General features: G+C 38.8%; 1 protein-coding gene across 1 annotated transcript in view; it reads left to right on the forward strand.

Moving 5' to 3' along the window:
* Positions 1-22,849, forward strand: part of LOC139755693 (Ig-like and fibronectin type-III domain-containing protein 2) — a gene marked incomplete at its 3' end in the record, with an annotated part of 712,838 nt that overhangs the window by 372,351 nt on the left and 317,638 nt on the right. The window contains exon 4 of the mRNA XM_071674338.1: positions 16,354-16,563. Coding sequence (XP_071530439.1) covers positions 16,354-16,563 — 210 coding nt within the window. The remainder of the gene's footprint in view (positions 1-16,353; positions 16,564-22,849) is intronic.

Below are 22,849 nucleotides of genomic sequence, written 5' to 3' on the forward strand. Positions count from 1 at the left end.
CTATTTAGTTAACGTTTATATATGTATATATATGTATATATATATATATATATATATATATATATATATATATATATATATATATATATATATATATATATATATATATATATATATATATGGAGTGAAAAAGATTGATTTTGTGTGATCGGGGCCTGAACATGCAGGAGGGTGAAAGGAGGGCAAAGAATAGAGTGAATTGGAGCGATGTGGTATACCGGGGTTGACGTGCTGTCAGTGGATTGAATCAAGGCATGTGTATGGGGGTGGGTTGGGCCATTTCTTTCGTCTGTTTCCTTGCGCTACCTCGCAAACGCGGGAGACAGCTACAAAGCAAAAAAAAAAAAAAAAAAAAATATATATATATATATAAATATATACACATATATATATATATATATATATATATATATATATATATATATATATATATATATATATATATATATATATATATATATATATAGAGGCTATGGGCCTGGCCCGCCTCTTGCACAGGGGTCCCGGGGTCGATCCTGGCTGTTGGAGGTTTGTATGTTCAATGAAGGTGCGCGTTTCTAAGCACTATGTTCGTATATATATATACTTATATATGAACCCACCCACATACACATGTATATACATACACGTCCACACACGCACAAATACATACCTATACATTACAACGTATACATATGTACACATAAACAGACATATACATATATAAACACGTACATAATTCACACTTGCTGCCCCTATTCATTCCCGTCGCCAACCAACCACACATAAAATGACAACACCTCCCTCCGCACGCGTGCGAGGAAGCGCCAGGAAAAGACAACAAAGGCCACATTCGTTCACACACAGTTTCTAGCTGTTATGTATAATGCACCGAAACCACAGTGTATGCCAGTTTGTCAAAACCAGTGGAACCTAATTGCCCTAAAAGATTTATAAGAGGTATTAACACCTTAAAAAAAGACAAGGATATACATATTACTAAAGCAGATAAGGCTAACACTGTTATGATTTTAGACAAAAGTAACTATTTATCTAAAAAGAATGATCTTTTAAATGACGTCACAACATATTCTAAACTTAGTAAAAATCCCTTAGAAGCAGTTAATTCTCATTTCAATAAAGAACTGAAGTTGTTATTGAAAGATAACAGTTCTCTTATCAAAAGTTTGTCATCTTTGTCCCCTTCATTGCCATATATATATGGACTTATCAAAACACATAAACAGAATTTTCCAGCAAGACCTATAGTGAGTTCAGTAGGTTCCATCATATGTAAATTGTCAAAATGGTTAGTTTCTATATTAAGCCCTTTAGTGGGTAAGGTATCAAATTCTAATATCATGAACAATGTAGATTTAGTCAACAAGCTAAACAATATCAATGTTAATTTTGATTTCAAACTAGTTAGCTTTGATGTTTCCTCACTTTTCACTAAAGTTCCAGTTGATGACCTTTTAGAATATTTGTTTTATTTCTTGGATGATATTCATTTACCTGTTTCAAAGTCTGTTTTCATTGAACTGATAAAATCGTGTATAAAAGACTGTGTGCTTCAATTCAATGGAGATTATTATGCTCAAAAATTTGGTATGGCAATGGGTAACCCTCTTTCACCTGTACTAAGTAATCTTTATATGGAATTTTTTGAAACAAAATTACTAAAGGGTATCTTACCTTCTAATGCAATTTGGTTTAGGTATGTTGATGATGTTCTTTGTGTTTGGCCAACAAATGAAAATTTACAAATATTTCTCCCCTTACTTAACACTTTAGTACCTTCCATCAAATTTACTGTAAAAAAACGAAAATAATGGTATTTACCATTTTTAGATTGCATGATCCATAGACAAGGAAACAAGTTTAAGTTTAGCAAATACAGAAAACCCACCAATGTATGCTCATATATCCATTATTACTCATCTCAATATAACAGAGTTAAATAATCATCATTTCAATCTATGTTCCTTAGGGCATTACGTATTTGGAGTTCAGAGTTTATTGATGATGAGTTTGAGAAGATGTATTCTGGTGAATCTAAGTTAAAGTACCCTAGCCCTTTCACTGATAAATCCATTAAGTTAGCAAAGAAATCATTTTATAGAGTTGAGCCGAAACCTCCCATTGACACCAAGAATCTTTTAGTTCTCCCTTTTAATAATAATTTCACTTTGCTTCCCATGTTGCTTAAATCCTTAATGTAAATGTTGCCTTTAGCAACAATATTACTATAAAGAATATATTAATCAGGAATTCACCAGAAAATTCTCTTCGATGTATCTATAAAGTGCCTTGTGGAAATTGCGAGAAATTATATATTGGTCAGAGTGGTAGGGATCTTTCTGTTAATATATATATATCTAGTATAAGAACGGGACAAGAATCAAATGCCTCGTTTAATTACGTTAAAAGCTATGATCATTGTATTGATTGGAGTAATGCCATCTGAGTTATTAACTCTATTACCAAGAGAAATATCATTGAATCTTCTATTATTAAATACACAAAGAATTATAATCTTAATATTAGTGATGGTCTCTACAAATTAGATAACGTTATTGTTGATAAGATTTGTAAAATGATAAGTTTATGAATGCTCGTATATGTTTTGGACAATCACATGTTTACCAAATGGCGTCCTAGCTTCGTCTCTTCGTTGTATATTAACTGACTTTTATTTCTCTCTTGTGTCTCCCATGATGATGTGATTATTACACGAAAGTGCACTTGGGAACTTATCGTGTTTCATTTTCCCCGTGGACTCATAGGAATATATATATATATATATATATATATATATATATATATATATATATATATATATATATATATATATATATATATATATATATATATTATCCCTGGGGATAGGAGAGAAAGTATACTTCCCACGTATTCCCTGCGTGTCGTAGAAAGCGACTAAAAGGGGAGGGAGCGGGGGGCTGGAAATCCTCCCCTCTCAATTTTTTTTAATTTTCCAAAAGAAGGAACAGAGAAGGGGGCCAGGTGAGGATACTCCCTCAGTGGCCCAGTTCTCTGTTCTTAACGCTACCTCGCTAACGCGGGAAATGGCGAATAGTTTGAAAAAAAATATATATATATATATATATATATATATATATATATTATCCCTGGGGATAGGAGAGAAAGAATACTTCCCACGTATTCCCTGCGTGTCGTAGAAGGCGACTAAAAGGGGAGGGAGCGGGGGGCTGGAAATCCTCCCCTCTCAATTTTTTTTAATTTTCCAAAAGAAGGAACTGAGAAGGGGGCCAGGTGAGGATACTCCCTCAGTGGCCCAGTTCTCTGTTCTTAACGCTACCTCGCTAACGCGGGAAATGGCGAATAGTTTGAAAAAAAAAAAAAAAAATATATATATATATATATATATATATATATATATATATATATATATATATATATATTTATATATTTTATTTCTTTTATTATACTTTGTCGCTGTCTCCCGCGTTTGCGAGGTAGCGCAAGGAAACAGACGAAAGAAATGGCCCAACCCCCCCCCATACACATGTATATACATACGTCCACACACGCAAATATACATACCTACACAGCTTTCCATGGTTTACCCCAGACGCTTCACATGCCTTGATTCAATCCACTGACAGCACGTCAACCCCGGTATACCACATCGCTCCAATTCACTCTATTCCTTGCCCTCCTTTCACCCTCCTGCATGTTCAGGCCCCGATCACACAAAATCTTTTTCACTCCATCTTTCCACCTCCAATTTGGTCTCCCTCTTCTCCTCGTTCCCTCCACCTCCGACACATATATCCTCTTGGTCAATCTTTCCTCACTCATTCTCTCCATGTGCCCAAACCACTTCAAAACACCCTCTTCTGCTCTCTCAAACACGCTCTTTTTATTTCCACACATCTCCCTTACCCTTACGTTACTCACTCAATCAAACCACCTCACACCACACATTGTCCTCAAACATCTCATTTCCAGCACATCCATCCTCCTTCGCACAACTCTATCCATAGCCCACGCCTCGCAACCATACAACATTGTTGGAACCACTATTCCTTCAAACATACCCATTTTTGCTTTCCGAGATAATGTTCTCGACTTCCACACATTCTTCAAGGCCCCCAGAATTTTCGCCCCCTCCCCCACCCTATGATCCACTTCCGCTTCCATGGTTCCATCCGCTGCCAGATCCACTCCCAGATATCTAAAACACTTCACTTCCTCCAGTTTTTCTCCATTCAAACTCACCTCCCAATTGACTTGACCCTCAACCCTACTGTACCTAATAACCTTGCTCTTATTCACATTTACTCTTAACTTTCTTCTTCCACACACTTTACCAAACTCAGTCACCAGCTTCTGCAGTTTCTCACATGAATCAGCCACCAGCGCTGTATCATCAGCGAACAACAACTGACTCACTTCCCAAGCTCTCTCATCCCCAACAGACTTCATACTTGCCCCTCTTTCCAAAACTCTTGCATTTACCTCCCTAACAACCCCATCCATAAACAAATTAAACAACCATGGAGACATCACACACCCCTGCCGCAAACCTACATTCACTGAGAACCAATCACTTTCCTCTCTTCCTACGCGTACACATGCCTTACATCCTCGATAAAAACTTTTCACTGCTTCTAACAACTTTCCTCCCACACCATATATTCTTAATACCTTCCACAGAGCATCTCTATCAACTCTATCATTTGCCTTCTCCAGATCCATAAATGCTACATACAAATCCATTTGCTTTTCTAAGTATTTCTCACATACATTCTTCAAAGCAAACACCTGATCCACACATCCTCTACCACTTCTGAAACCACACTGCTCTTCCCCAATCTGATGCTCTGTACATGCCTTCACCCTCTCAATCAATACCCTCCCATATAATTTACCAGGAATACTCAACAAACTTATACCTCTGTAATTTGAGCACTCACTCTTATCCCCTTTGCCTTTGTACAATGGCACTATGCACGCATTCCGCCATTCCTCAGGCACCTCACCATGAGTCATACATACATTAAATAACCTTACCAACCAGTCAACAATACAGTCACCCCCTTTTTTAATAAATTCCACTGCAATACCATCCAAACCTGCTGCCTTGCCGGCTTTCATCGTCCGCAAAGCTTTCACTACCTCTTCTCTGTTTACCAAATCATTTTCCCTAACCCTCTCACTTTGCACACCACCTCGACCAAAACACCCTATATCTGCCACTCTATCATCAAACATATTCAACAGACCTTCAAAATACTCACTCCATCTCCTTCTCACATCACCACTACTTGTTATCACCTCCCCATTTGCGCCCTTCACTGAAGTTCCCATTTGCTCCCTTGTCTTACGCACTTTATTTACCTTCTTCCAGAACATCTTTTTATTCTCCCTAAAATTTAATGATACTCTCTCACCCCAACTCTCATTTGCCCTTTTTTTCACCTCTTGCACCTTTCTCTTGACCTCCTGTCTCTTTCTTTTATACATCTCCCACTCAATTGCATTTTTTCCCTGCAAAAATCGTCCAAATGCCTCTCTCTTCTCTTTCACTAATACTCTTACCTCTTCATCCCACCACTCACTACCCTTTCTAATCAACCCACCTCCCACTCTTCTCATGCCACAAGCATCTTTTGCGCAATCCATCACTGATTCCCTAAATACATCCCATTCCTACCCCACTCCCCTTACTTCCATTGTTCTCACCTTTTTCCATTCTGTACTCAGTCTCTCCTGGTACTTCCTCACACAGGTCTCCTTCCCAAGCTCACTTACTCTCACCACCCTCTTCACCCCAACATTCACTCTTCTTTTCTGAAAACCCATACAAATCTTCACCTTAGCCTCCACAAGATAATGATCAGACATCCCTCCAGTTGCACCTCTCAGCACATTAACATCCAAAAGTCTCTCTTTCGCACGCCTGTCAATTAACACGTAATCCAATAACGCTCTCTGGCCATCTCTCCTACTTACATAAGTATACTTATGTATATCTCGCTTTCTAAACCAGGTATTCCCAATCATCAGTCCTTTTTCAGCACATAAATCTACAAGCTCTTCACCATTTCCATTTACAACACTGAACACCCCATGTATACCAATTATTCCCTCAACTGCCACATTACTCACCTTTGCATTCAAATCACCCATCACTATAACCCGGTCTCGTGCATCAAAACCACTAACACACTCATTCAGCTGCTCCCAAAACACTTGCCTCTCATGATCTTTCTTCTCATGCCCGGGTGCATATGCACCAATAATCACCCACCTCTCTCCATCAACTTTCAGTTTTACCCATATTAATCGAGAATTTACTTTCTTACATTCTATCACATACTCCCAGAACTCCTGTTTCAGGAGTATTGCTACTCCTTCCCTTGCTCTTGTCCTCTCACTAACCCCTGACTTTACTCCCCAGACATTCCCAAACCACTCTTCCCCTTTACCCTTGAGCTTCGTTTCACTCAGAGCCAAAACATCCAGGTTCCTTTCCTCAAACATACTACCTATCTCTCCTTTTTTCACATCTTGGTTACATCCACACACATTTAGGCACCCCACTCTGAGCCTTCGAGGAGGATGAGCACTCCCCGCGTGACTCCTTCTTCTGTTTCCCATTTTAGAAAGTTAATACAAGGAGGGGAGGATTTCTGGCCCCCCGCTCCCGTCCCCTATAGTCGCTTTCTACGACACGCGAGGAATACGTGGGAAGTATTCTTTAACCCCTATCCCCGGTTGGGAACGGGGGGCTGGAAATCCTCCCCTCTTGTTTTTTTTTTTTTTCCCAAAGAAGGAACAGAGAAAGGGGCCAGATGAGGATATTCCCTCAAAGGCCCAGTCCTCTGTTCTTAACGCTACCTCGCTAACGCGGGAAATGGCGAATAGTATGAAAGAAAGAAAGAAATATACATATACACATACACACACATACACAAGCAAATCCTTCCTTATAAACATTCACACAAAATCTCTGATAGCATTTAGCTTCTGGTTACAATGCCTTTAAACTATCTACTTAATATCTTCTACTCTCTTCCCATCTACATGCATTTGTCAAGCGCATATGGTAGTCTATTCTATCAGTTACTATCAAGGTAGCCTTGAGCATATCAACAATCTACAGATGATTGATATTAATCTACAGTACCTAATGAAACAAATCAAACCCATATATATATATATATATATATATATATATATATATATATATATATATATATATATATATATATATATATATTTTGCTTTGTCGCTGTCTCCCGCGTTAGTGAGGTAGGGCAAGGAAACAGACGAAAGAATGGCCCAACCCACCCACATACACCTGTATATACATACACGTCCACACACGCAAATATACATACCTATACATCTTAAAGTATACATATATCACAGACATATACATATATACACATGTACATAATTCATACTGTCTGCCTCTATTCCTTCCCATCGCCACCTCGCCACACATGAAATAACAACCCCCTCCCCCCTCATATGTGCGAGGTAGCGCTAGGAAAAGACAGCAAAGGCCACATTCGTTCACACTCAGTCTCTTGCTGTCATGCAATAATGCACCGAAACCACAGCTCCCTTTCCACATCCAGGTCCCACAGAACTTTCCATGGTTTACCCCAGACGCTTCAAATGCCCTGGTTCAATCCATTGACAACACGTCGACCCCGTTATATATATATATATATATATATATATATATATATATATATATATATATATATATATATATATATATATATATATATATATATATATATATATGTATATATATATATATATATTCGTGAGGAAGCATTCACCCAGCTAGTAATTTCTACACTGCTCGTATATTTAACGACAGCAGCGCCCTTTTCTCTTTCCAAGAAAGTCTAGTGAACAAGCATTGCTGAAGCAGGATTTGGCCAGCAGGAGGATAACCATCACAATATTGGCACATAGTATTGGTCAGGATGTCAAGAACAGCAAACCCTATCAACCAAACACAAGACAATCACGCACAGTACCCTCGCTCTACGCTGATTGGGAGGATGACAATGAGAATCAAAGAATGGATGCAAGAATGGATGCAGAGCATAAAGTGGGCGAGAAAGGAAAAAGCCTTGCAACATTGAAGTTGTATCAAGTACAGACCCTGGATATGTTTTGATTAAAATCCCTCTTCTGTTTGAACATGAAATTGAGATGTATAAAGTGATTGCTGAAAATTTCATGAAAAAGAACTACCCTCATATCCTGATGGATTATCATCAGAGCGATGGAAATTAGATTTGAAAGTTGATGGAAATGTGATGGCAAAACTGCATATACCATTTTTTTTACTAAAGAAGGCACTTCTGTTTCCTGTCTTATAATGTTGAAGGATTTGTACACAACTCGGTCTGCTGCACTTATAGTCTAAACTCCAATAAGAGGAAGATCCTTTTTCCCAATTATTAGAAACTGTGCATTGTTCATTTACATTTAAAATTTCTTTTACATTTGTCACTTTTCCCATTATATAATTTCTTTGTATTGCTTAACTAAGTTTTTAGGTCATGATCTAAATTAATGATTTCTTGATTTAAGTTGGTAATTTAAGCGCTTAGATTTGATTACTTAAGGTTAGTTTTCAATTTACAAGTATCTTTTAAAAAAAGGAAGTTCTTAAGGTTAATTTGTAATTTACAAGTATCTGTTAAGATAGGAAATTCTTAAGGTTAGTTTTTGATTTACCCCAGTATCTGTTAAGAAAGGTAGTCTTGGATATATGTAACTCGAGACCTCAATATTTAATTTAGAAGTGTGTTGTGTACCCGGTAAAATACTGTGGTGTTTTATTTGATATAAATAGGGGATACGAGAGAAAGAATACTTCCCACGCATTCCCCGCGTGTCGTAGAACGCGACTAAAGGGGACAGGAGCTGGGGGCTAGAAACCCTCCCCTCCTTGTATCTTAACTCTCTAAAAGGGGAAACAGAAGGAGTCACGCGGGGAGTGCTCATCCTCTTCGAAGGTTCAGATTAGGGTGTCTAAATGTGTGTGGATGTAACCAAGATGAGAAAACAGGAAAGATAGGTAGTACGTTTGAGGAAAGGAACCTGGATGTTTTGACTCTGAGTGAAACGAAGCTCAAGGGTGAAGGAGAAGAGTGGTTTGGAAATTCTTTGGGAGTAATTTCAGGGGTTGGTGAGAGGACAAGAGGAAGGAAGGAGTAGCACTACTCCTGAAACCGGAGTTGTGAGAGTATGTTATAGTGTTAGAAAGTAACTCTAGATTGATATGAGTAAAACTGAAAGTGGATGGAGAGAGATGGATGATTATTGGTGCCTATGTACCTGGGCATGAGAAGAAAGATTATGAGAGGCAAGTGTTTTGGGAGCAGCTGAGCGAGTGTGTTAGCAGTTTTGATGCACGGGACCGGGTTATAGTGATGCGTGATTTGAATGGAAAGGTGAGTAATGTGGCAGTTGAGGGTGTTCAGTGTTGTAGGTGGAAATAGTGAAGAGCTTGTACATTTTTGTGCTGAAAAAGGACTGGTGATTGGGAATGCCTGGTTTAAAAAGAGAGATATACTTAAGTATGCGAATGTAAGTAAAAGAGATGGGCAGAGAGCGTTATTGGATTACGTGTTAATTGATAGGCGCGCGAAAGAGAGACTTTTGGATGTTAATGTGCTGAAAGGTGCAACTGGAGGGATGTCTGATCATTATCTTGTAGAGGCGAAGGTGAAGATTTGTAGAGGTTTTCAGAAAAGAAGAGAAAATTTTGGGGTGACATCAATAGACTCTGAACTGCAAATACATAATGCCTTTAGGAACATAGATTGAAATGATGATAATTTAACTCTGTCATGTTGAGATGAGTAATAATGGATATATGAGCATACATTGGTAGGTTTTCTGAAAATGCTAAACTTAAACTTGTTTCGTTGCCTATGGATCATGCAATCTAGAGGTGGGAACATACCATTATTTTCATTTTCTATCGTAAACTTGATGGAAGGTACTAAATGTTAAGTAAGGGGAGATATGTTTGTAAAATTTCATTTGTTGGCCAAACACAAAGAACATCATCTACATACCTGAACTAAATTGCATTGGAAGGTAAGATATCCTTTAGTAATTTTGTTTCAAAAAATTCCATATAAAGATTGCTTAGTACAGGTGAAAGAGGGTTACCCTTTGCCATACCAAATTTTTGAGCATAATAATCTCCATTGAATTTAAATACACAGTCTTTCATACACAATTTTATCAGTTCAATGAAAACAGACCTTGAAACCTGTACTAAGTTATCTTTACATGGAATTTTTTGAAACAGAATTCCTAAAGGATATCTTACTTTCTAATGCAATTTGGTTGAGGTATGTAGATGATGTTCTTTGCGTTTGGCCAACAAATGAAAATTTACAAGCATTTCTCCCCTTACCTAACAATTTAGTACCTTCCATGAAATTTACTGTAGAAAAATAAAAATAATGGTATGTTACCATTTTTAGATTGCATGACCCATAGGCAAGGAAACAAGTTTAAGTTTAGCATATACAGGAAACCCACCAATGTATGCTCACATATCCAATATTACTCATCTCAACATGACAGAGTTGAATTATCATCATTTCAATCTATGTTCCTTAGGGCATTACGAATTTGCAGTCCAGAGTTTATTGACGATGAGTTTGAGAAGATATATTCTATTGGATCTAAGTTAAACTACCCTAGAACTTCCATTGGTAAGTCCCTTAAGTTAGCAAAGAAATCATTTTATAGAGTTGGGCCCAAACCTTCCATTTACACCAAGAATCTTTTAGTTCTACCTTTTAATAATGATTTCACTTTACTTCCCATGTTGCTTAAATCCTTCAATGTAAATGATACTATAAAGAATATCTTAATCAGGAACTCACCAGAAAATTCTCCTGGGTGCATTCATAAAGTGCCATGTAGAAATTGTGATAAGTTTTATGCTGGGCAGACTGGTAAGGATATTTCTGTTAAACTTCAGCAACATAAATATATGGTATAAGACCGGGACAAGAATGAAATGCCCAGTTTAATCACGTTAAAAACTATGATCATTGCATTGAATGGAGTAATGCCATCTCAGTTATTAACTGTTACTCCAGTACCACGAGAAATATCGTTGAATCTTCTATTATTGAATACTTGAAGAATTATAACCTTAATGTTAGTGAAGGTCAATACAAATTGGATATCTTTATTGTTGATAAGATTTATAAACAATTCACCTTGTCCACATAATAAGGGTATGATACGCTCGTTGTCTGTCTTGGATAGTCACATGTTTGCCAAATGGCGTCCTAGCTACGTCTCTTCGTCGTATATCAACTGACTTGTATTTCCCCCTTGTGTCTCCTCTAATGGTGTGATTATTACCCGAAAGTGCACTTGGGAACTTGTCGTGTTTCATTTTTCCCGTAGACTCATGGGAATATATTTGATTACGCGCAAAATTGTGATCCTTTCCAATATATATTATTTATTATATTCATTTATTTTGCTTTGTCGCTGTCTCCCGCGTTTGCGAGGTAGCGCAAGGAAACAGAGGAAAGAAATAGCCCACCCCACCCCCATACACATGTATATACATACACGTCCACACATGCAAATATACATACCTGTACATCTCAATGTACACATATATATACACACACAGACATATACATATATACACATGTACATAATTCATACTGTCTGCCTTTATTTATTCCCATCGCTACCTCGCCACACATGGAATAACATCCCCCTCCCCTCTCTTGTGTGCGAAGTAGCGCTAGGAAAAGACAACAAAAGCCACATTCCTTCACACTCAGTCTCTAGCTGTCATGCAATAATGCCCGAAACCACAGGTCCCTTTCCACATCCAGGCCCCACAGAACTGTCCATGGTTTACCCCAGACGCTTCACATGCCCTGATTCAATCCATTGACAGCACGTCGACCCCGGTATACCACATCGATCCAATTCACTCTATTCCTTGCCCGCCTTTCACTCTTCTGCATGTTCAGGCCCCGATCACTCAAAATCTTTTTCACTCCATCTTTCCACCTCCAATTTGGTCTCCCACTTCTCGTTCCCTCCACCTCCGACACATATATCCTCTTTGTCAATCTTTCCTCACTCATTCTCTCCATGTGCCCAAACCATTTCAAAACACCCTCTTCGGCTCTCTCAACCACGCTCTTCTTATTTCCACACATCTCTCTTACCCTTACATTACTTACTCGATCAAACCACCTCACACCACATATTGTCCTCAAACATATCATTTCCAGCACATCCACCCTCCTGCGCACAACTATATCCATAGCCAACGCCTCGCAACCATACAACATTGTTGGAACCACTATTCCTTCAAACATACCCATTTATGCTTTCCGAGATAATGTTCTCGACTTCCAAACATTCTTCAAGGCTCCCAGGATTTTTATGTATTCACTAGAAATAGGAAGAATGATAACTCAGTTGCTGATGCACAATGAGCTGCTAACTAACCCAAACGCTTTTGAGTCGATGGGTTTTATAAGATTTTGAGGTTAATATAGAAGGTTTATAGACAGAGAAGGTTGGAGACCACCGTTGTAAAGGAGTCTCTCATTAAACACCATTATTTGTTTAATAGTTGTGTGGAAAATAAACCTAGTAATGTTCGCTTCTGGAGATTTCTAATGACGATAATTGATTACTAAGTTTTTGACTCCCTTTCTTTCTATCTTTTATTTCTTTGCTTATTTATTGGTTTATTGACTCTGTTTCTGACTAAATAATCTAGATATTATTAAAGACAATACCTGGGGTACGATTTAATGCATATTATTTGGTATGATGTCCTGGCAATTTCAAAGACATGAATCTGAACTCATATAGACTATGATATCTGGGAAATGTGCATCTAATCAAAAGAAAGTTTCATTTCATAATATTGACTTTCATTGAATGGATATCTGATTTGTTCATATATTATTATCTGGATTGTATATCAATATGTAAACTTTGTTCATGAAACAAGTGTTCCTTAATGGACAGAAAATGAACGCAATTCTACTATAGATAACATAGTGTGTCTTATTTGTTCTCATTTCGCTCTAACATAAAGGTAACAGATCTTGTCTTACATGCTCTGGACACAGTATTAGGATAGGTAGGGAATATTAGCATGATTTGATTCGATGGGTCATTTTAGATTCAGAAGGAATGAGATGTAGATAATGTGTTTGCAGCTACAGAGACTATCAACGAAGAGCGTGGAACAGTATAGACCAGTAAAGCTGTGCGTTTCAGTGTAATACCTGAATCTAAATGTTTCCAGATTGTATGATACGAAAATCATTATTGTTGATCAGTTCCTGATACTTTAGTCGCATTGTACAAAGTCGAGTTGCCCCTTTAGTTAGAGGCATTTACATTTGTACATTTATAGACTTAAGTTTAACAGTTTGTACGTCCCCTTTTTTCTATACTCGTTCTGATGATAAGTAAACTGCAATTTCTGATACACGGCATCAACAAGCTACGTGCCTTGGAAGGCTCAGAATAGACTTGCTAGGTTCCTGAAACCAGAATTTCAACATCTCTGCGCTCACTAGTCAAATCTTATTTGATGTAGTGTTTTTGAGCGAGGCTCAGCGATTTCAAATTGACGGATGGTATAAGTTGCCATGTTTGCTCTTCTAATAACGTCTTGGAATCTTTTAACAGAAGGGCCAGACGGAAGACTACATTTTTCATATAACTGGTAGTGGATATTTCATGTTGTATTGAGTTTGATAAGCTTAAAGCTTAAGCTTAGAATACTTTAGAGAGGAAGTGACCTCAACATTATTCGATGAATGTTAGTACACGTTATATTCTTTGAGGTGCAAAAATGATGTTTCTCTGCATCTCATACAGTCGGATATAAAACCTAATCCCTTGATAGTTTACACCATGCTTTCTTAGTGTTTACATAACGAATTCGTTCAGATCAAGACTCAAGTCCTGGCTACCTGCTACCAGCTCTCGTTTATCAGTTATTATGGCCTAAATTGTACAATAACTGTTCGTTGCTTCTGTATTTTGTTTACATTTTGAAGATTATAACATCCATGCACAACTTTTCCATGTGATGATATAAATCTCGCCTTTGTCCACAGCTTGCCAGCGATGTATATGATACTTTGGTTTTCCTTTTCATCCTCCAGATCTCCAATATTTCATTGTTTGGGTCAAAGCAGGAAGGTGTCACTTAGCTCTGAGTCTGTGCAGCTGCGGGAACGTGTTTCCCTGGTATTTCCGGCCTCCGCATCGATTGCAGAGGTTGTGTCAGTGTCAACGGACGAAAGGGGTGCATTCTCGTCGGAGGTCTTACCCGTAAAAGTGGTCTTGCGATTATAGTTTTAATCAGATTAAGAATGAAAGGTTTCTTTGTCTCATATTTGTACGACTACCCTGGAAACATCAACGTGTCGTTTGTCACATGTCTGGTAAACACCACTTGCAATTACATGATATGATTCTGAATGTTCAACAAGAAATACTTTGAAACGAGGGAGTTCCCTAAAGCAATGTGAGCGCACACATATTTGGTTTTCACCAATTTTCCAAAGGAATAAATTATTTGAAGATTCTAAGAGTATGAAAGAAGAGAATCGTCAAACTATTTATGTATTTACATTGATGTAATGAAACTGTTACCGAATATTATGATTTGGATTTATATCTTAGAGTCTGATTTTCAGAATTTATTTGATATGACCTTCCAGTGAATTGATTATGTTAAACAAACTCCCTAACACGTATCCCCAAAGTAATTAAGATTTAGCCTTGAAGACACTGATGGCATAATGAAAAGAAACTTTGCATTGCTTTGCATTATATAGCGTGGACTCGGTATTCGTCTTACCAGACACTCCTGAATATTGTACAACGGTCGAACCAAAATTTAGTACAAAGGCAAATGCCTCACATTCCTCCAATATCCAAGTACTTGAGTGATAGTTGAAGGAGAATGGCTGCAAATGTTAATCTGAAATTCATCATTTTTTAAGGATATGTATGTTTTTCAAAACTGTAGGAACAGGAAAAGAAAGTTGAGAATTTCTTTAGTAATGCTAGTGTGAAAGTTTTCATTGAACGATGTACGACGTTCTTCGGAGAGTTTTCTAGAGACCTGTGTCAGTGTCGCCTTGGCTTACAAGAAATTCATTTTTCTAATGACTCTCCAGTGCACAAGTTTGGCCCAAGTCAGTAGCCGTGCATAGTCGTGGAATTACAAGGCAGGAGGCCAGGCACACTTATAAACTGCGGGACCCCCACTGTTTTTCACAACCGATATGATAGATAGAAGCGTCCGACCCACGTAGCTGCACACAGTGACACACGCTGACCGACGATGCTCACAGATACTGACGGACAAACGATGCGATAAACAGTGACCGTTAGGCACTCGGGGATGACAGATTTTTGGCTTAATTTCCACTTTAGTGGGATCAGGATCTTATAGATTTCGCTTTCCATTGGTGCATGATGCCCGGATCCGTGGGTGGAGGTGTGTGATGTCTGGATCAGTGGGTGGAGGTGTGTAATGCCTGGATCCGTCTGTGTAGGTGTTTAGTGCTTGGATCCGTGGCTGGAGGTGTGTGATGCATAGACCCGTGGTTGGAGGTGTATTGTACCTGGATCCCTGGGTGGAGGTATGTGATGCTTGGATCCGTGGGTGGAGGTGTGTGATGCCTGTATCCGTAGGTGGAGGTATGTGATGCTTGGATCCATGGGTGGAGGTGTGTGATGCCTGGATCCGTGTGTTGAGGTGTGTGGTGCCTAGATCCGTGGTGGGGGTATGTGATGCTTGGATCCGTGGGTGGAGGTGTGTGATGCCTGGTATCCGTGTGTTGAGGTGTGTGGTGCCTGGATCCTTTGGTGGAGTTGTGTGATGCCTGTATCCATGGGTGGAGGTATGTGATGCCTGGATCCGTGGGTGGAGTTGTGTGGTGGACTGATGATGGAAATTGATCATAGGCCTGTAATTTAAATGCCTTTTATTCCATAGATGTTTCTTGATGCAAAATAGATAATTTCCACACTGAGTGTAGCCTGAGCTAACCGATGTTTACATGCCGTCCATATTTAACTTCCCAGGACCCTCTGATATGTGTCTCATGCTCGCTGCTTACTTTATGTACAACTAACATACTGTTTTCTTGTTTTTACAGCAAGTGAGGTGTAGTGTTTAGGAAATATTTTGATGAGTGTTCTTTAACAGTTTCTGTATTTCTTATTTGATATATGATATGAACAAAACTTCACTACAAATATACATTCGGTAATTCATAAACTCTTTCTGTTGTACAGGTTCTGGTTCGAGTCCGTTCATCCGTAACACAGCCAATGCCCCGCGGGAGTTTCGAGAGGGCGAAGATATCCTCTTGACATGTGTGGTGGCTGACCTGGGCAACCATACCGTCTGGTGGAGCAAACACGAGGATGGGAAGAAGATTATTCTTACAGTGGCTGACAGGATCATCTCCAACGACAACCGCATCTCCATCCTCCATGACAGAGGTAAGTCTCTACGAGTGAAGGAGCTAAACAGGTCTCAGCACTGGTGAAGGAGGCAGAGGAGCCGCTGGTATTTGCAAGAATCAAATTACCATTACTTGCAAGGCCATGAAGCTACTGGGACATTGATCATGAGGTAGCAGAATGTTGCTCTTAAAGACATATAATAATACACGTCGAGGAGGTTAATAACAGGTGTGGTGATAGTGATGGTGGTGGGAGCAACGTTGGCTGGGTTCACCTTACGCCTTTATATTATGTTCTTAACCTTTGAAACTGAATTGTGAGATACATGTACGTACACCCTCGAACTGGGGCACCTTAACGCTTCTGCTTTGTTAAGATTAAAAGAGAATCACACTGTATGACAATCATGTTCTCTCAAGATTAGAAGATTCACACTGTATGACAATCATGTTCTCTCAAGATTAGAAGAGAACCATATTATATGACAATCATTACTCTAAGATTAGAAAAGATTCACACTGTATAACAATCATTACTCTAAGATTAGAAAAGATTCACACTGTATAACAATCATTACTCTAAGATTAGAAAAGATTCACACTGTATAACAATCATTACTCTAAGATTAGAAAAGATTCACACTGTATAACAATCATTACTCTAAGATTAGAAAAGATTCACACTGTTTGACAATCATTACTCTAAGATTAGAAAAGATTCACACTGTTTGACAATCATTACTCTAAGATTAGAAAAGATTCACACTGTTTGACAATCATTACTCTAAGATTAGACAAGATTCACACTGTTTGACAATCATTACTCTAAGAATAGACAAGATTCACACTGTTTGACAATCATTACTCTAAGATTAGACAAGATTCACACTGTTTGACATTACTCTAAGATTAGACAAGATTCACACTGTTTGACAATCATTACTCTAAGATTAGACAAGATTCACACTGTTTGACAATCATTACTCTAAGATTAGACAAGATTCACACTGTTTGACAATCATTACTCTAAGATTAGACAAGATTCACACTGTTTGACAATCATTATTCCCTCAACATTATAAGAGAAATATACTGTATGACAATCATTAGTCTCTCACGATTACAAGAGAATTACACTGTATAACACATTGTACTCTCAAGATTAGACGATAAATCATACTGAATGATACACATTGCTCTCGCATGATGAGAAATGTCATACTCTATGATATACACAATGCACTTCAAGATATGAAGATCAATATACTATATGATACATGCTGCTCTCTTATCATTTCAAAATGTTATAGTGTGTGGTACACGCTGCATTCTCAAGATCAGAAATTATCATATTGTGTGATTCACACTGGTATCTGAAGATCAGAAAATATCAAACTGTATGATATACATTCCACTTTCAAGATTGGAAATTTTCATACTGTGTGATACACAGATATGAAAGTATTGATCTTCGATAATAACTGGGCTTCGCTAGAAATGTCATGAGAGGCTTGCAAACTATCAACATCTTACACGTTGTAGGGCAGCTCCCAGCACACAAACCTACCGTGCCCAGACATCAGCGCATCCCAAAAATCATGTTACGCTACAGTTGATGTGAGAGAGGGAAATAAAATGAAATAAAAACTGTTGATGTGATTCATGTTTACAGTGAGTAATGAAGCTCGAAAATTATACTTTTGATTCTCATATCAGATGGGGAGAAAAACATGAAAATAACAGGCTGCTTTCCTGCCACTCACTCTAATGGGAAATCACCAGTAGGATTCTCTCTGTCTGTCTCTGTCTGTCTGTCTCTCTCTCTCTCTCTCTCTCTCTCTCTCTCTCTCTCTCTCTCTCTCTCTCTCTCTCTCTCTCTCTCTCTCGGTAACAGGTATTCAACTGTGCTCTTGTAACGAGAGATTCCACCCGATCAAATATGTACAACATAAACCACCATGTCATGTCATCTTTGTGAACATTAACAAGGCCTTGGATAAAGCTCAACAATAAAGGTTTTCCTTGAAATTTAGATGGAAGAGATATATGAAATGAATTTATGTAGTTGCATTAACGACTGAAATACTAACAGAAAACAGATTAAGTAAGAAAATGTAAATTCACCAGAGTATATAGAGTCGTACCTCAAGGAGTAGTCCTTGATGCTTTGTGTGGTGTATATGAATGATGGAGCATTAGGCCTAACTTCCAAAGTCGCTAAATTTCCTGAAAGTACAGAGGAAATCTGAGACTGACTATGTGCATATACAAAGTGACTATAATACATTATCAACCTGGTTCAGTGTAGACAAGTGATATATTCTAGAATAAAAAGAATGCGAAAAAGGCGCTTACAGTAACCTTATCCCAGACATAATAGAAGGATTTGGGGTTATCATAAGTAAGGATCTGAAATCTGAGCAAAATCAACTGTCACAGAGAGCACAGGGTGTGATTTTTTCTTTATGTTGAAGGTTCCAGTCTAGGAAAAAAGTCCACATCAAGGCCGGGCCTTAATTAAGTATACAGAGAATAATGAAGGGGAAAAAGAAAAGAAGGGAAAGAATCTACGTAGTTTGGAGGAAGTGAAAAACCTCTCTTTTAGAATGTACCAGGTCATAGTTATTGAGAAAGACATGAGAAGGCAGGGAGTTTTAGAGCTTCGACTTATAGGGAAAGAAGCAGTTGTCAAAATGGTCCACCCTTGAGTTGCTGATGGCTACACAATTATCATGTGACCCAGCAGCTTGCCGAGTGCTGCATGGTCTACTTAGGAATGGGGTTACACAAGTAGCCAGCTCTCGGGAACAAAAACCAGAGTAGTACGTATAGAGGAGGGAAAGTGAACCAAGATCGTCAAACTTGGAAGTTAGTCTGGGACAGTTTATAAGGCGGACCGCTTTCTACTCAACTCTGTCAGGTACGAATCAATGATTTGTATAAACAGAGCAACTGTTTAGAAGAAAAGAAGTTTCGACATCTAAACAGGACGCTCAGTTTTCTAGAGGTAGACTTAGTTGTTCCTGTAATGTGGGGTTTCCAAGAAAGAGTTGATGTTACAATGATACCAGGTTTGTTCATTGAGTTAAGAGGTGGAATTAAAGAACCGTCAAAGGAGATGCGAGAGTTGTTAGGAGGTTTCCATGGAGAAATGGTTAAAAACTGGGTCTTGAAGGCATTAAACTTAACTAGATTACATCTACCCCACTGAGATATCCTGTCCAAGTCTAAGTTTGCTGAGAAAAATGTGTCAAGGAGAGATGCAGATCGAATGAGGGAAGAAAGAGCTGAATTGAAGGATATGGATGAATGCAGTTTTGAGTCGCCAGCGTATGAGTGCATCGGATTATTTATGAAGGAAAGAAAATCGTTGAAATGAGATAAAAGGGATAAGGGACAAGACAAAACCTTGAGGGACACCACAGTTGATGGAAAAAAGGAGGGCAGCTGATCCATCAACAACCACAGAGATAGATCGGCCGGAGAGGAAGTCATATATGAAAAAGCAAAGTGAGGGCGGGAAGCCGAAAGATGGGAGCTTAGAGATGAGACCCTGTTGCCACACCCTGTCAAAAGCTTTTGACATGTCAAGGTAAACTACAAATGACTCCACAAAACTTTAAGGGTGATGACCAAACATTAGTAAGATAGGAAGGAATAGCACCAGTGGATCTCGTCTCATGAAAACCATACTGGTGATCAGAGAGAAGACTGTGATCTTAGAAGTGTTTAAGGATATGGTAGTTGAGAAGGGATTCAAAGACTTTTGAAATGGTAGATGTCAAAGCAGTAGGACGATAGTTCGAAGAGACAGAACGGTCACCCTTGTTAGGGATAGGATCTATCAGTGCACGTTTGCAAGGAAAAAGAAAAGTTTTGGTTTTTAAACAGAAACGAAACAAACGAACAAGGAAAGGTGTAAGTTCAGAGGCACACTCTTTCAGTACACGGGAATGTATACCATCAGGACCATAAGCGCTTTTCGGACAGTCCGAAAAGAGATCATTTCGAGGGGCAGAGGAATATTAGAGTCATCCATGATGGAGTTAGAGGAGAAACGGGAAACAAAGAGAGTTGCTTTGTCTACGGGAGAGAGCTATAGTACCGTCAGAACGGAAAAGTAAAGAAAAGGTAGAGTGACAGAAGTTGTTAGCGATACCCCAAGCTAATGACGGGGAGAAGATATCGCATTTACTTTGAATAAAGGAACATTTTGCCTGACGGGTAACGTGCTTGCCATGATAACAGGCAGTGATAAAAGCGGAATGGGAGCCAGAGGAAGGAGTTTTTCCAAGCCTGATATGCCGGATTCCTTGCCTGAATGGCCTCAGAACAGGAATGGTTGAACCATGGATTGGGTAAGGAGGTCTTCTTACAGGAAGAGGTGATAAATACTTCCATTCCTGCAATAATAATCTCTGCTATGTGATTAGTACAGACAGAGATAATTTACCGAAGGAAAACCAGAGAAGAAGTTGCGTAAGTTATTGTAGTCAGCTTTGTTCAGGTGCCAGTATTTACGATTAGAATGGGCTGCTGGAGGGGGAAGTGCCGCTAGAATAGATACATGCATGAGAGTGAGATGAAACGAACCAATTGTGGGCGAGATTGTGTTCTTACAACGGGCTGGAGTAGAGGTGAAAATCGAATCCAGAATATTGGGAGAGTAGTCACAGCGGTCAGGTATATGAGTAGAGTGGAAGATAATTTGCTCTAAATCTAAGATTGAAGATCGTGAGGGCTTCAAACCCTGCACCATCCGTATGAGGGGAAATCAAGCATTCCTTATGGTGAATGTTGAAATCCCACAGGAACAGGATGGCGGCTTGCGGGTGGGGGGATTTCACAGTCTCATTGGAGTATAGTAAAAAAAGATAGAAAAACTGTAGAATCAGCAGAGCAACAGGCGAAACAGAGGAAAAGTGTGGTATTTGGAAGAGAGACCTTGAGTCAGATAACATCAAAGTTTGGGGACTCAAGGACTTTTAGGCGTGCAACAGGTGTATCGATGTTAGACTAAGCAGAAACACCACCTTTCAACCGGAATCAAGAGCGGAGATTATAGTTGGATGTGAAAAAGAGACCAATGAGAACATCATAAGACAAGTGTGTCTCAGAGAGAGGTAAGATATCAGGAGAATACTAGATAGATAGTGTTCAATTGAGGAGAGGTTACTAGAGAAACCATAGATAGTGGTATAGTGAATTTGAAAAGAGGAAAGTCTAACAGAAAGGGAAAGGTCGTGGGAGAGGCCGGTATTACTACTGCCAGAGCCCTCCCTCTCATTGGCAGTAGAGGCAAATAGAAACCCGGAGATTCTTAGCACTCACTGATGCTGGGGAGGAGGGACCATAGATTTGTCGGACTCTGTCATAATCATACTTGAAAATGTCTGAGTGAACAGGAGTTGGCCAAAGGAGTTATGTAAAAAAAAAGCAATGTATGAGTAGGTGTATGATACTTGTAAGAAGATGGCAGGACCAGCCCGGTAGTCTTGTTTTGATGAGTGTAAGATGGTGCCGGGCACCACTTTAACGATCCTCAGTAAGGGTGGTAGTACCACCCTGGGCGGCTGTTGTCTACAACGTACTACCTTATGTGTTGCTCCAAGGGTCGGGGGACGGGATAATCCTTGAGTTAGGTGGGGTCGTAGGAGGGACCAATACACTGCCATCTGAGACCTCCCTCTCACTGGTGGCAGAGTCACACAATAAAGTGTAGTCAGAGTAGTATGCCTTAAATTTACAGGGTCATGGGAGCAGTCCCTCTCGCGCAGTATATACTCATATGTTAAAAGAATTTTATATATATATATATATATATATATATATATATATATATATATATATATAGGGGATAGGGGAGAAAGAATACTTCCCACGTATTCCCTGCGTGTCGTAGAAGGCGACTAAAAGGGGAGGGAGCGGGTGGCTGGAAATCCTCCCCTCTCGTTTTTTTTTTTTTTTTTTTTTTTTTTTAATTTTCCAAAAGAAGGAACAGAGAAGGGGGCCAGGTGAGGATATTCCCTCAAAGGCCCAGTCCTCTGTTCTTAACGCTACCTCGCTAATGCGGGAAATGGCGAATAGTATGAAAGAAAATATATATATATATATATATATATATATATATATATATATATATATATATATATATATATATATATATATATATATATATATATATATATATATATATATATATATATATATATATGTAAGTAGGAGAGATGGCCAGATAGCGTTATTGGATTACGTGTTAATTGATAGGCGCGCGAAAGAGAGACTTTTTGATGTTAATGTGCTGAGAGGTGCAACTGCAGGGA

Source organism: Panulirus ornatus, chromosome 19 (assembly GCF_036320965.1).
Source record: "Panulirus ornatus isolate Po-2019 chromosome 19, ASM3632096v1, whole genome shotgun sequence".
Classification (NCBI taxonomy): domain Eukaryota; kingdom Metazoa; phylum Arthropoda; class Malacostraca; order Decapoda; family Palinuridae; genus Panulirus; species Panulirus ornatus.